We start from the raw sequence: 13,429 nt of genomic DNA, 5'->3' as shown, positions 1-13,429 counted from the left end.
AAAAAACCCCACAACACACTATAAAAACAGATGGACCATTACTGGCTGAGTTCCCAACTTCATGACTACATCTATTTTTAAATGTTAACACTTAAATTAGATTATCCCACATTCTTCAGACTTATTTTTTTTTTAATGTTTCAGAGTTATTTTGGGAAACACTACTGCCTTGTCAACATTGAGTAAGAATGTAGAGCAGAAAGGTTTTCTAGCAGCAAGCCTTGTCACCTGCTATAACAAACACCAATGGGAATACATTTCAACAACCAACTGTATGGGAAGCATAGAACTGTGCTCCTGGCAGACACCAGGGCACTGATATCTAGTGCTGCGAATACATTGTTTCTTCTGTTGACACAGTCAACAGGATGTAAAAACCCCGTTCAATTCCCAAAAGCTATTCATTAGCTCATGGACCCAGTTAATCTTGAAAATCCTATGTTGCTCTGCATAATTTAACTACGCCTGCTGTCTGGGCCAGTGGCTGCCTTTAGTACAGCTGACAGTGTACAACAGCCCAGAGAGCAGCACACGCATGTCTTGTCTTTTCTGTGGGCAAGCGTCAGAACACACTTTAGCTACAAGTACAGTGAAGCCACACTTCAGCTACAAGTGAGAGCAAAAATTTCCTGTCAAGAGGGTCTTTAATACCAGTATATCTGTTTAGCTACATGCACCAAATAGAAGTAATTAAGCCTGCCCACAATACAGATTATATCAGCATAGTTCAGTTGAACATACTGAAACTAGCATACACACATTCGCACAGACCTCCCAGATGTTCCTCCCTCTCATACACTCTAAATTGATTCAAACAAATGCTGAAGATTGCTTGGTCCTCAAAAAGTGAAGTCATTAGTTGAACCTTAGCTGGACTTGGAACCTTTTTTTGGGTGTGGCACCTTGTTTGCACATCTTTTAGCTATTTCACTTACGTTTCAAGCTACCTAACTGTAAGCAAGCTTCATTCTGGAAGCCATGGTACTCCAGGTATAGCGCTGTGCTCTTACAAAGGCATTTACTGCCTTGAGCCCATCACCTTCTGACTGCTTCTGCAGTTCTTGAGCAAGTAAGATCACAGAAATCTGTTTGCAAAAGGTTTTGCGGACAAGAGACTAATTCTTGGTTCTGATTTAATGCTCACTTCTTAAATTTCTGTATTCAGAAGCCAAATTCATGGCTATTGACATTATCCAAGAAACTTGCATGCATAATTAAGACCATAAAAATCAACAGTCACCACCATAATCTATTCTTCTTTGTTCAATTAGAAATACATTTAGAAGGAAAAAACCTCAGCTTTACAATGCACAGTAAATTTATAATACGCAGAAAATACTTTGATTAACTCTGAATCCAGTGAGAAATTCTACTACTTAATCAAGTAGTAGATAATCAGCAGGGATATCACCTAGCTATGTACTTACTGAGCACCTAGTGAAATGGTACAATCTTCTAGCAAAACTAGCACAATCCGTAAGCGTTCACCTCACAGAGAGAAAAAATGATTCAGTCATTGCACAGCTTCTAGAAGTAACAAATACGCTGGCACCACATTTATAGCGTAACACTTATTGTCAAAATCTCAAGGAAGAATTGTGTGTGGTTACACAACAATCCTTTCCCACAAGGACAGGTGCAGGGCTGCTGTACTTTTTTTTGGTACAGGTCCTTTTCCCTGTTTTGGACTGGTGGTATTAGCTTGCTAAATACTTTCTTCTCTTGCTATCTCCACTATCCTGCTTAAACCAACTCTGATATCCCTTACCTATTTGTTCTGTTTCCTTGAGAGAACCATTGTCAAAGCTGAGAACCATTGTCAAAGGATCACCTGAATTTGTTATTCTGGTTGATTTTTAACATAGTAAGAACAGTTCTGCTTGGGGGGAGATTTTAAATCTCTTGAATATAATACATACCAGTTCCTTTGCTTACATATGGAGGCTTGAAGAATTTCACAACGCCATACAAATTCACTATAGTTCCATCTTTAAGATGATTCAGAGAAGTATATGCATATTTTGGTGCAACAGACTGGAAAGGCATGATAAAATTAGGGAACAGAAGAAAAAAAAAAATCATTCAAACACTCACCCAGAACTTTGTATTTTAACACCATCCACCCTCAGATATGCTTTATTTCATCTTAAAAGTTATCCATTTCTTTCTATCTTACTCACTTTAGACTCTCTAAAGATAAATATATGTATATATTCACAGGCAAAAGCACACAAGACTTATTTTCATTTCTTTTTATGATTGTATCTTCCTTACAATAAACTAACTAGTCAGTTCAAGTAAGTTTCAATACATGAAACAGGTGAGTAAGTCATCATAATAAAGGATGAAGGTAATTTTTTCTGATTGATTTTAACATGTCCATTAATCTTTTTAAAGCACATACATAAATAATTTTGTAATTCTTACTAGCAGTGTCACTGCACAGAACCACTGTCTTGGGATGGGCGGGGGGGGGAAGGGGAGTTTACCTCTCACAGCCATTTTGTAAGTCTTCCTATTAGAATAGCACACTTGGAAGATTAAAAAAATTAAGCACTACCTTCTACTGTTTAAGGACTACTCTCCTCTCATGGTTATATTATATGCTGATTAGTATCTTTTAAAGAATACTAGTTCTGCCAAACTGACTGAAAACTGTGGCTTTCAATTACTACATTGGCGGAGAGAAAAATAAACTCTTCATAAAATTAACACAAAACCAGGCTGTATCATCTTCAGTATTAAATCTTTAACCTTATGATAGAGAACAATAAAATATCATACGCCAATTTCTATGACTTTAATATACTATTTCCTGCAGAGTTTTAATTTAGACACACAAAGGCTTGTTCCAAACAGTAATCAAAAGAAATGTTAAGACCAGTACATGAAGTCTGATTTTAAACCAAAGGAAGATTCACATTTCCATTTTTTTAAAACACAAGCATACAATCATCTTCAGAATCGTAGTTAATTTCTACTTCATATTTCCTAAACTAACATGCAGCCTATTTTGAGATCGAGATGGGAACAGTACTGCAAGTATAGAAAAAAGTACTACTTTTTAATATTTTATTCTGTTTTCCAGGAATATTATTTACAAAATTAAAAGCTAAACAAAGGACTAATGAGGGTATAGAAGTAAAATAAACAGGAAAGAAAAAGTATTCCACACATTCTTATTTACATTCAGTTAGTCTCATGCAGTTTAAAAACATCCCAAATATAAACTCACCATAGATGCAGTTTCTGAAGCACCAGTTGTTCTTGGTTTAGTATAAATCTGAGGAGAGAAAAATAGCAAACTCTGATTACAAAATTGAAGGCATTCCAAATATAACAACATCTAATAACTAAAGAAAATATAATGCTATCAGCAAATACAAAACAGCACTATAGACACTATGTGAATCACCTCTGAAACTAGTAAAATTTTATCCTACAGAAAAAAAGAAAATATTTACTCCCAATTACACTCAGCCAAAAGCACTTTAAACACATACATTTTCTAAAGTAGGAATGCACTTAGTTGGAGGTCACATTAGTAGAGTCAGCATTTGAGAGTCGGAGACCACGAATTTAAATCTGTACTTGCTTAACAGAGAACTTAAACGGGTTTAGGTTTTGTACATGTCAATGCTTAGAGCAGATCTACTTTCAGTGACTCATTACTCTCCTTTGGAGGAAAAAATATTTAAAAAAAAAAGGTCAAGGCAAATTCACCAGAATGGGAAAATTCTATTTAAAGGTCCTAAGCTTTTAGAGCCATACTTATGTCAGACTTATTTTCACTGTAAGGTCTTTTAAAGAACTAATTGTGGTTGACTTGATGTAATGCAAACACATACCCACCCTACGAGAAACGCAGGGCTCAGCTGCCATCCTGATGCAACACCACAGCCTGTTTGACGCAGGGTCCCACGTCACAGCTGCACATTGCTTCAGAAGTGCAGACTCCTGCTAGGGATCTGGTTGTGGTCTCCCCCCTCAACTGCATTCCTGAAGCTAGTTTTACTTCCATTTGTTTATTTTAAATAGTTGAGTGAACAGTTATAATTGAGAAAGCAAAGCACACAAGAAATTCAGATCATTTGTATCACTTTTAAGCATTCAATGAGCACGTCAGTAAATTAAATGCCACAAGCTCCGTTCTGTGGTCAGTGATGAGACAGACACCTCCTCAGCAGAACCTAGACATTCAGTGAGCTGCACTTCTTCCTTGGGATTGGATCATATATCGATCATACTGCACCCTCTAACTTGTCTGCCTTACTGCATTGTTTTATGCACGAGAATGGTTTAAACACCTCTAGGAGTCTTGCTAAAGCCAACTAAGGTCAATTTTCTGCACTCAACAAGTAGAAATTTACCTGGGAGGCCTGAGATAATTTGGGCCTTGAATGGTTAGCGTTGTTATAAAATTGTACGTACACACACACAAATGTGTCCTGATTGTTTCCTGATGAACATGCTAAAATAATCTGTAAAACTTCAGATTCTAATAGATTTTATTGTTTTTTCTAATGTAAAGCAAAATATTAATGTTGGTATTTGGAGGAAATAAAAAAAGGTAAAAACGTTGGGTACCCACGTACATAAATGGCTGATCCAGCTTCTTCAGACACCTCCAGATGGCAACCATGTCTACCATCCTCTCCCACTGTAGGCGATTTTGCCAACTTAAATCCTGCAACTACGAAGGTGTCCTATGGGGACAGGGTGATAAACAAATGATTATAGAGGCTGTATCACATACTGTATTTTAAGAGTATGTGATGTGAAATTTCACCCTAAAATCTCAAGACATTCAAGAAACAAAAATCCTGAAGAAATTCTAAGCATTGCCTTTAAGTTTCTCTGTTTAGCTCTCCTACCCATGGAATTCATATTTCCAACCAATGCCAACATTTTTTTTCCCAAAATCTGCTAAAATTGTTTCACTCTTGATGCTACTGTGACTGACTGCTAATTTTGATAGGGGCTAGAGGAGAAGAGTCACACTGAATAAAGGAAAAGAATCGTTTCCCTTCAAATATACTGAAGACTAACCCTTCTCTGGGTAAGCTTAACTAACCTAGAAAAGGAATCACACATGAGATCAGCACTGACAAAACACTCTTTTCTCAGAGCTTATTTCTTATTGGGTTACAGCTGCACTTTGAAGAGACTCTCCTTGTAGATATTTTCTGGTTTGGTTGGACTGACATCTTCAATTTCTTCCTTGAGTCAAATAGGTAGGTCAATCAATAGGTAAGTTTCTGGTAGCAAAAGAGACATTACAAACTTCTCTGGCATCACTCCTGAGATTTTGGCATTGCATTTGCAACTGCACTTTCACTTTGGTATGAAGTTCCTCAGACACCACAAAGTGAACACGAAAAGGATGATTCAAGGGGTCAATGATTTAAGTCCCTGCAGCAGCTCACCTTTGAGTAGCAACCTTACCAAAAAAAAAAAAAAAAAAAAAAAAAGGAGAAGATAGAAAATACATTTAGGAGATAAGGATGATAAGAAAGGTATCTGACCAAAGATAATGCTGGGAACTCTGACACAATGTAAGGCTCCTTTACAGACAGCTCCTTTGGTACCAGGACTGTATAACAGGGCTGTACCAGTGTGATCCATTCAAATAAACATGTTAGACTCAGAAACCTATTTCTGTTCGACCTTCTACCAAAAGCACTTCTGTAAGCTTTTACTGAATGACTTTTGTTCATGTGTTCATTTGATTACAACAAATAAAAGAGTTTTCTGATTAAAGTTGACAGTTTTAGCCAAACATTGCACTATGATGGGTCTTTTTTGCTACTTCAGCAATCTGACAATGCTACTCTAAATGATTTAAGATCCAAAACCTTAATGTTTTGTGCAAGAAAAAGAAAGGCTGCTAGCTGAAGTGACAGTGATATATTTAGTTATTAAAGGATTTGCCAAAAAAAAAAAAAAAAAATTACTGCAGAAAACGTAAGTTTGATCAGACAGTTTAAAACATAAACTACTTGGGCATGGTAATTTTCAGGTACTGTCATAAATGGGAATACAAAGTATATTTTGACTAAAAGATAATATGTAAATCACCTAAGTGGAAGCCATACTCAGAGCTAAGTAAGTTAAAATGGGACAAAATAATTAGACAACTCAATATTCCTTGCACCTGGAACACACCACCCTGCTAACATACATTAGAGTTGTTTCATTCTTTCCAGATGCACATACACACAAGCTTCAGGAAACTCAGCTATTTTTCAGAAAGCAGGTGCTAGCATGTGTCTTTCCTTCACTGTTGCTGATACTACTCATGGTGTTCCTTCAACAGTGGAATCAACCTTCAGATAAAAATCTATGCCCTGCTATAAATTATTCCCATTTCAGCTTTTTATTAGATTGCAGGCTGCACAAGAGTCTGGGACCTGGTTGCTGAGTCAGGATTGGAGCTCTGTACAGCTGACCTGACTTGTCTTGTTCTCCCATGTCAGAAGAAACTTTAGAATTACACAGACTCGAGCCTTTACACAGGTTGATAACAAATGGAAACTTTTTTAGTGAATATTAGATCACTGGTGATGATTCATGTAATATGCAATGCGTAACATGACATTCAAAATAGGCTTGTGAAAAGACTGTGCAATTTCAATAAGGAAAAGACAGCACTAACCTCAATCTAGTTTTACAGGTAGAAAGAACAAGTACATTCTCAGATTTGTCACAAATCCACGGTCAACTTAGGCAGGTAGTTTTATATACAAAAAATTTACATAAGGTTTGCACAGTGCTTTGAAATTTAATGCTATATTAGTTTTCAAAATAGATTAGTTTCCATTTCACCTTTAGCTAAGAGTAATTATTAGAAGTTCTCTTATAATTGGTTTGGGAATCAAAGCCATTTACATAAATTGGTAGATTTTCATGTCAACAGAAGAGTATTACATTGCATATATATTAAAACTGTGAGAGTCAACCAACATTTTTAAATAGCAAAAAGATATCCTATTCCCCTCATTCAAAAGAAGTGAGAAATAAATGAAAGACAGCATCTTCCCTGACGGTTATTCTGTTACAGAACTGGAAGTCTCTCAGGAGACAAGAACAACACAGTTATTCACGTTTTTGGGAATAGCCTGCTCCTCCCCGCCTCCCCCAGGTTAATTAGCTAAAGCTGTTACAGTATGGGAAGTACAATATGGAAAGCTACAAAACTGTGAAGTTTGAAATGGTAAGCAGCAAACAAAAAGTATTGGACCTTTCTGACGTAATTCTTTGATGGCTAAAACTTTGGGTTTTTTAAAAATTAAATTTCATAACTGCTGAATCGCAACTCTGCTAGTTTCAGAAATCATTGTGTTCCCTCCGATTCAGATTCTTCCAAAATCAAAATCTCATTTGAGACATGTGGAAATACCATGAAGGCTCAGTACACTGGGGAAAGGTTGAACACTCTTTTTTTTTACAGCACTCTGGCTGTCTAAGGGTTGTTGCCTGTGGGTTGTGATTTCCTACTCAGCTCCTTGGTACTGATCTTTCTATCTTCTAATTGCTGCTCAGGGCCTTGTTCAAGATTTGTATTTTTATCAGGACGATAAAACTGATTTGTTCTTTAAATTTAAAATTATTCTGCCACTTGTATATTTAGCAAATTAGCTCAGGAACTTCCCATCCTGGACTCACTGCCAAAATTCTGTGGAATCGAGACATTTGTATAAAGACTGTCACTTCTTCATTTATATGTATCTGACTGTTGTAAAAGATTTTTCTGCCCTAAACAGGCTGAACTAATTTTGCTGATCTTCAAGGCATATTTCTCTCTTTAGCACAGCATTTGACAATCACTAAAACAAGACTTTCATATACAGCACAGTCCAATGTAAAGAGCAAGCACCTTTTGCTGGAAAACATTTCTTAGATTCAGTGATTTCTTCAAAAAGTTTTAACCCATTCAGTTCATGACACAAGCTCGACTATCTGATGATGGAAGCCATATGCTAAATGATGCCAGAACAAAATCCTCAAAGTACAAGGAATCACATTGCTAAGAAAGACTTCTGAAGTATTTTACAAATTCATTAAAAAGACAGTAAGTATTTTAAATATTTAATATTAATTTCTAATATTATTTATGATTAATAATATTAATTTAGTATTTAATAAAACAAAGTATGTGACTGGAAATGAGGCAAGGTAAGAGTGACAAAGAGAGAGAAGGGTCTATAAAGATATATGCCAGCATCTTTCATTTCCATGGGAAGTTTTCACCTATACATGATCCTGCAATTTATTTTTTTTAAATGCTGCACTAGGTCACAACAATAACTTCAAATTTCTTCAACTATTCACTAAACATTTATAAAACTGATGTTTTTTTTAGCCTTGCTTTTTACAGAGATAAATTCCACTGTCATGTCAGTCTTTCCTATGTTCTGAAACTTCCCAACCTCTTTATGACTTCAACTAAAATTTGAAAAGTGATAAAAAAATCTCAAAACAGTTACATCTCTGTTGAAGAGAAACAATAGACTTTCTTGCACAAGATACTTTCTTTTTACCCATCTGAAAAGGCAGCCAGTGTATGTCACCTGCTGTTTGAGGATTATCTACATGATAAAAGCAATAATTAAACATTCAGTTCCTTCTCTCTGATCTATACATATTCATCAAATCCATAGTACTTTATTCAGATTAACAATACTGAAAATACAGGGATTCAGAAGTTTTCAGTGGTTGAATATTTAAAAGCACATATTTTATATAAAACTAGAATATAGGTCACTATACATTATATAAATTCTTCAGCTCTAATTATAGGTGTAATTCTTTATATTAGCAGCTTTGGTCCCATGTATGTCATGAACTGATGCATGCATCTTTGAAGCTGATACAATTCAGGGTCTAAGCTACTATCCAGAAACAGCAAGATCACTCTCAAAGAATACAAATAGATCTTTCCCTCTCAAAAAAATAAAGGTGGGAACCAAGGTGAGCAAGAGTCATTGTTTAACCTTAGGTAGAATTACATAAAAAGAACACGCATGTCTCTGAACTGAAATTAAAATGTCCTATCAATTCAGAGCAGCTTGGACTTAAGTCATATTTTGATGTCATTCCCTAAGGTCTGCTATAATTTTTACCCTTTTTCAACATACAGATCACCAGAGTTCAGGTCTACTTGTCTGTTTGAACTGAAAAACCCTGACACTTTTTTTGGATAACAAATATTTCTAAGAATGTGAAAATAAAGCACTATTTTCTTCACCAACTAACTTCCCATATTTTTGATTGAGAAAGACTTGTTACCAAGGCCTGTAGTGACAGGACAAGGGGCAATGCTTTTAAACTGAAAGAGAGTACGTTTAGGTTGGACATAAGGAAGAAATTCTTTACTGTGAGGGTGGTGAGACACTGGAACAAGTTGTCCAGAGAAGCTGTGGATGCCTCATCAACAGAAGTGTTCAAAGTCACATTAGATGGGGCTTTGAGCAACCTGATATAGTGAAAGATGTCTCTGCCCATGGCAGTGGGGTTGGAACTTGATGATCTTTAAGAGGGCCTTTCCAACCCAAACCATTCTATGATTTAGTGTGAATTTATTTTGCAAATGAAAAAGCACTAACATGATCTCATAATGTATTGTACACTAATTTGTTATATGGCTAATATTGAAATATCAGCAAACTGACAGGCAATCTAATAAAAAAATATTGAGGTAATTTTTTTCAGCTTGTTTTCCTTCTTTAGTTGCAACACTCTGTCTCACAAACTTGTAGGATGGCTTGCCAGTATCCTTTACCCTGGCGCTAAGCAAATCATGCTTGTATCTCTAATGAAGCAAGACAGCAGCACCCAGCCAATAAAGAAAACCATGTACATAGTTTTGAATTATTTTTTTTAAAAAGGCTTCTAGTAAAACTGTCTTTTAAATCAATTTAATTCTAAAATCTGTCATCAAATGGCAATAGGCATTCAAATTATGAACATAAATGGATGACTTCTCTATAATCCATATTCATGATCCTTTACTTGCTAGATAAACAGCACTGATGAAAAGAATTGCTTTATTTCAATATTATTGCTAGAAAAAATTTACATAAGTAAATACTTTTTGTTTTTTTCTAGTTCATATTTATAGATTTGAACTGACTGAATAGACTATTTCTAATTTTCGTGATAGCTATACAAAGAAAAGATAAGAAGTCAACATACATCTGTGGAAAACAATTCCTAAAATAAGAAAATTTTAGACAGGCTGAGAGAGTTGGGGTTGTTCAGCCTAGAGAAGAGAAGGCTCCAGGGACACCTTATACTGGCCTTCAAGTACTTAAAGGGGGCTACAGGAAAGATAGGGAGGGACCCTTTATCAGGGAGTGAGGTGATAGGACGAGGGGTAACAGTTTTAAACTGAAAGAGGGCAGATTTAGATTAGATATAAAGAAGAAATTCTTTACTGTGAGGTGGTGAGACACTGGAACTGGTTGCCCAGAAAAGTTGTGGATGCCCCCTCCCTGGAAGTGTTCAAGGCCAGGCTGGATGGGGCTTTGAGCAAACTGGTCTAGTGGAAGGTGTCCCTGCCCATGGCAGGGGGGTTGGAACTAGATACTCTTTAAGGTCCCTTCCAACTCAAACCATTCTATGATTCTATGAAAATATATGTATATATTTTACCCCGTGGCGTACAACTCTTGCACAATCCTCTGCCATTTTCCCATAGATTAAAATATTGATGCTGTCGGTCCGTGAACACGAGTTATTCATATCTAGAGAAAAAAAAGTAAAAGTGATTCCAACCACCACACCTTCTCCAGCAACAGGAAAAGATTTCCCAAATAACTTGATCTACAGAGTTTAACACTTTTCATTGCAATTAATCTACAAACAGAAAATCCTTTCAAAGAGTTATACAACTGCTTTTATCAAGCAGAATATTCTGCATAAGAGGACCATTTAAAATGTGCACACTTTGTACATTAAACAGAAATTACAAAGATTTCCACTTAGACAATTCAATGTATAGTGTTAGAGAGGAAATATTATCCATTAACATTTGATTTTTTACATTAACACAGATCATACTGTAGAACTATATAAACTGGAGATATTCCAGGACATAGACATATCAATAAATAGCCTTCCAAAAGAACTGAAGCATAAGTTACATTGTTATTTTAAAAAAGTTTTATACCTTTTACTGTTTCAGAAACAACCCTAATGATTTAGATGCACAAACTTATTTTTTGAGGCTGTGGAGAATGTGCAGAAACTCTCATCTCTCCTGAACAGCCACATGAAATTAGCAAGACTCCAGGAAGTTTTGTGTCCCTCTTTGGGAACCCTGAAGCCAGCAGGTAAACTGACTCAGGTCCCATCAACTTAATTCACCTCTTCTAACACCACTCACAAGCAGTATCACCAGGTAGCATCTGCACCTCCCAGCCTCCTGTTTCGTCAGAGTCATAGAATTTGTAGAACCAGGAAGGCTCAAGATGGAGCAAGTGACGATTCTCTAATCAATGTAAGGAAAGGAGCTGAGAAGGAACTGGAAAGAAAACTGAAAGTTCCTTGAATCCCACAGAAGACTAATGACATTCTTTTCCTTCCTGGCTGGAAGGGGTGATGAGCTTTGGACTTAAAAGGGACATATTATTTTTTAGTATCATTTACTGCACGATGAACAACTTAAGTCTTTCAATGTGTCAATGTGTCTACTGATATTTGACTACCTGAGTAATAAGGTTAAATTCTATTTTTTAACTGCTTAGATTAAACCAGAATGAAATATAAATATTTTGCTGCTAATCAACATATTAACCTGTATTAAATGTGTATTTATATAGTATATACTATGTATATAATATAGTAACTATTAAGTGTGCATTTTTATAGTATATACTATGTATATAATATAGTAACTATTAAGTGTGCATTTTTATTAGTCCTCCTTTATGATAAGTAGTTTAAAAAAACACTACTAAAGCTGTACATATAGCTAATGCATTTCCAGGACAGTATTTGAAAAGATTCTGAAACAAGAAGTCTACTGAAATACAAAGACTGTACTGTTTCCACTAACTTAGCTGGCATAAGTTTAAAATCATGTATTTTTGTAGAGAATGAACACTTTTAGAGAGTATTTTAAATACAACATTTTACTGAACACTAAAAAAGTGGGTACTAGTGACGTAATAGCATTATGTCACAAAAAGTGTCAAGAAGTTCAACAAAATAAATTTAAAATGTATACTTAAATGTAGTACCTTGAAGAACAAGCTTGAAAAAGTCTCTCCCATCACTGAGTTTTGTTAATGGATAGTAAAGAATAACTATTCCCTAAAAAGTAAAAAACCAATAAATATTGTTAACTAAGACTATACGCCTCTAAGTTGCTGAGACACTGATAACAGCTAAAACATCTGTAAGTTAAAAAAAGGTAGAACTGAAGTGATAAATGCAAATTACCATCTGAATTCTTAAAAAAAAAAACCTAAAAACTGCTAAAGACAGCACTGAAGAGCAAAATTCTTGGGATATAACAAAGAAAATATTATATATCAATACTAATTAGATGCTACGAACTAGATGATAATTTTAGACTAAACAATGGAATAGTAGTTGTGGAAGTACCTTTTACTAGTTACAATAATAGCACAAAACCTGAAAGGTGGCTAAAAAGGTAGGGTGATCAAAATCTTAAAAGGTACAGCAGTTTCTCAAAAAATATTGGCAAAGAGTTACAACATAAATATCAAAACAGAAATCACAGTCAACAGATAAAAGATGTATATGAAGATAAATAATCTGTGAAAAATAAATGGTACAGCTGGGAGAACAGTATTAGAAAGTTTTGAAACTGTAGTGACCTATTGATTTGTCAATAATACAAATGATCTAGAAGGTGCAAAGGTTCTATTAATTATGTAAAAATACTTTCTTTATAGTGAAGTTGGACGTTACAATGAATCAAAAATCACGGATCAGCAACTTCATTGATGTTAACATCTCTTTGAAACACGTGTTTTTTAGAAAGATGAGATCTCATCAAAAAAGGTTCTCCTTCAACAGTAGCAAAAATGTCAGTCAAATGTATTCTTCCACAGTATGGCAGGCAAAGCACTGTATCCTTCTCAAGGACAGAAACACAGAAATTTGTTCAATATAGAAAAACACAAAAATTTGAAAACAGACTATAAAATGTTTAAGAGAACTACACAAACAGCACAGGAAATAAATAAAAGGTTTCTTGCAAAGAGACAGCAGGGGCAATCTGTTCATAAATGCACAAAATAAGCACTCAGAGGATAGTTAGGTGAATCATAATGAATTTACAGTACACAGATTCAGTGGGAAGCTTGACTTTAACGTCAGTAAAAACTTCTTAAACCAAATTAGGATGAAAAAAATCAAAAATCAGTGAATTGTTACTGTAGAGGCTCTTCAGAGTAAA

The 13,429-nt window shown here is 35.2% G+C and overlaps 1 protein-coding gene across 14 annotated transcripts in view; it reads right to left on the bottom strand.

The window, feature by feature from the left end:
* The window catches only part of POT1 (protection of telomeres 1), an 86,579-nt gene that overhangs the window by 59,767 nt on the left and 13,383 nt on the right, over window positions 1–13,429 (bottom strand). For 9 of the 14 annotated variants that reach the window (XM_074870108.1, XM_074870107.1, XM_074870110.1 and 6 more), the window contains 5 exons: window positions 12,243–12,315; window positions 10,654–10,745; window positions 4,596–4,706; window positions 3,236–3,283; window positions 1,920–2,034 (listed from right to left, as the gene is read on the bottom strand). In XM_074870108.1, coding sequence (XP_074726209.1) covers window positions 1,920–2,034; window positions 3,236–3,283; window positions 4,596–4,706; window positions 10,654–10,745; window positions 12,243–12,315 — 439 coding nt within the window. Of the gene's footprint in view, window positions 1–1,919; window positions 2,035–3,235; window positions 3,284–3,852; window positions 4,010–4,595; window positions 4,707–10,653; window positions 10,746–12,242; window positions 12,316–13,429 lie in introns of those variants that run through there. The other 5 variants (XM_074870117.1, XM_074870118.1, XM_074870120.1 and 2 more) reach the window with 5 other exon arrangements.

The sequence above is a fragment of the Strix uralensis genome, chromosome 5 (genome assembly GCF_047716275.1).
Source record: "Strix uralensis isolate ZFMK-TIS-50842 chromosome 5, bStrUra1, whole genome shotgun sequence".
NCBI lineage: Eukaryota > Metazoa > Chordata > Aves > Strigiformes > Strigidae > Strix > Strix uralensis.
Note: the sequence above shows the minus strand (reverse complement) of the source record. Positions and strands in the feature narration are given on the sequence as shown.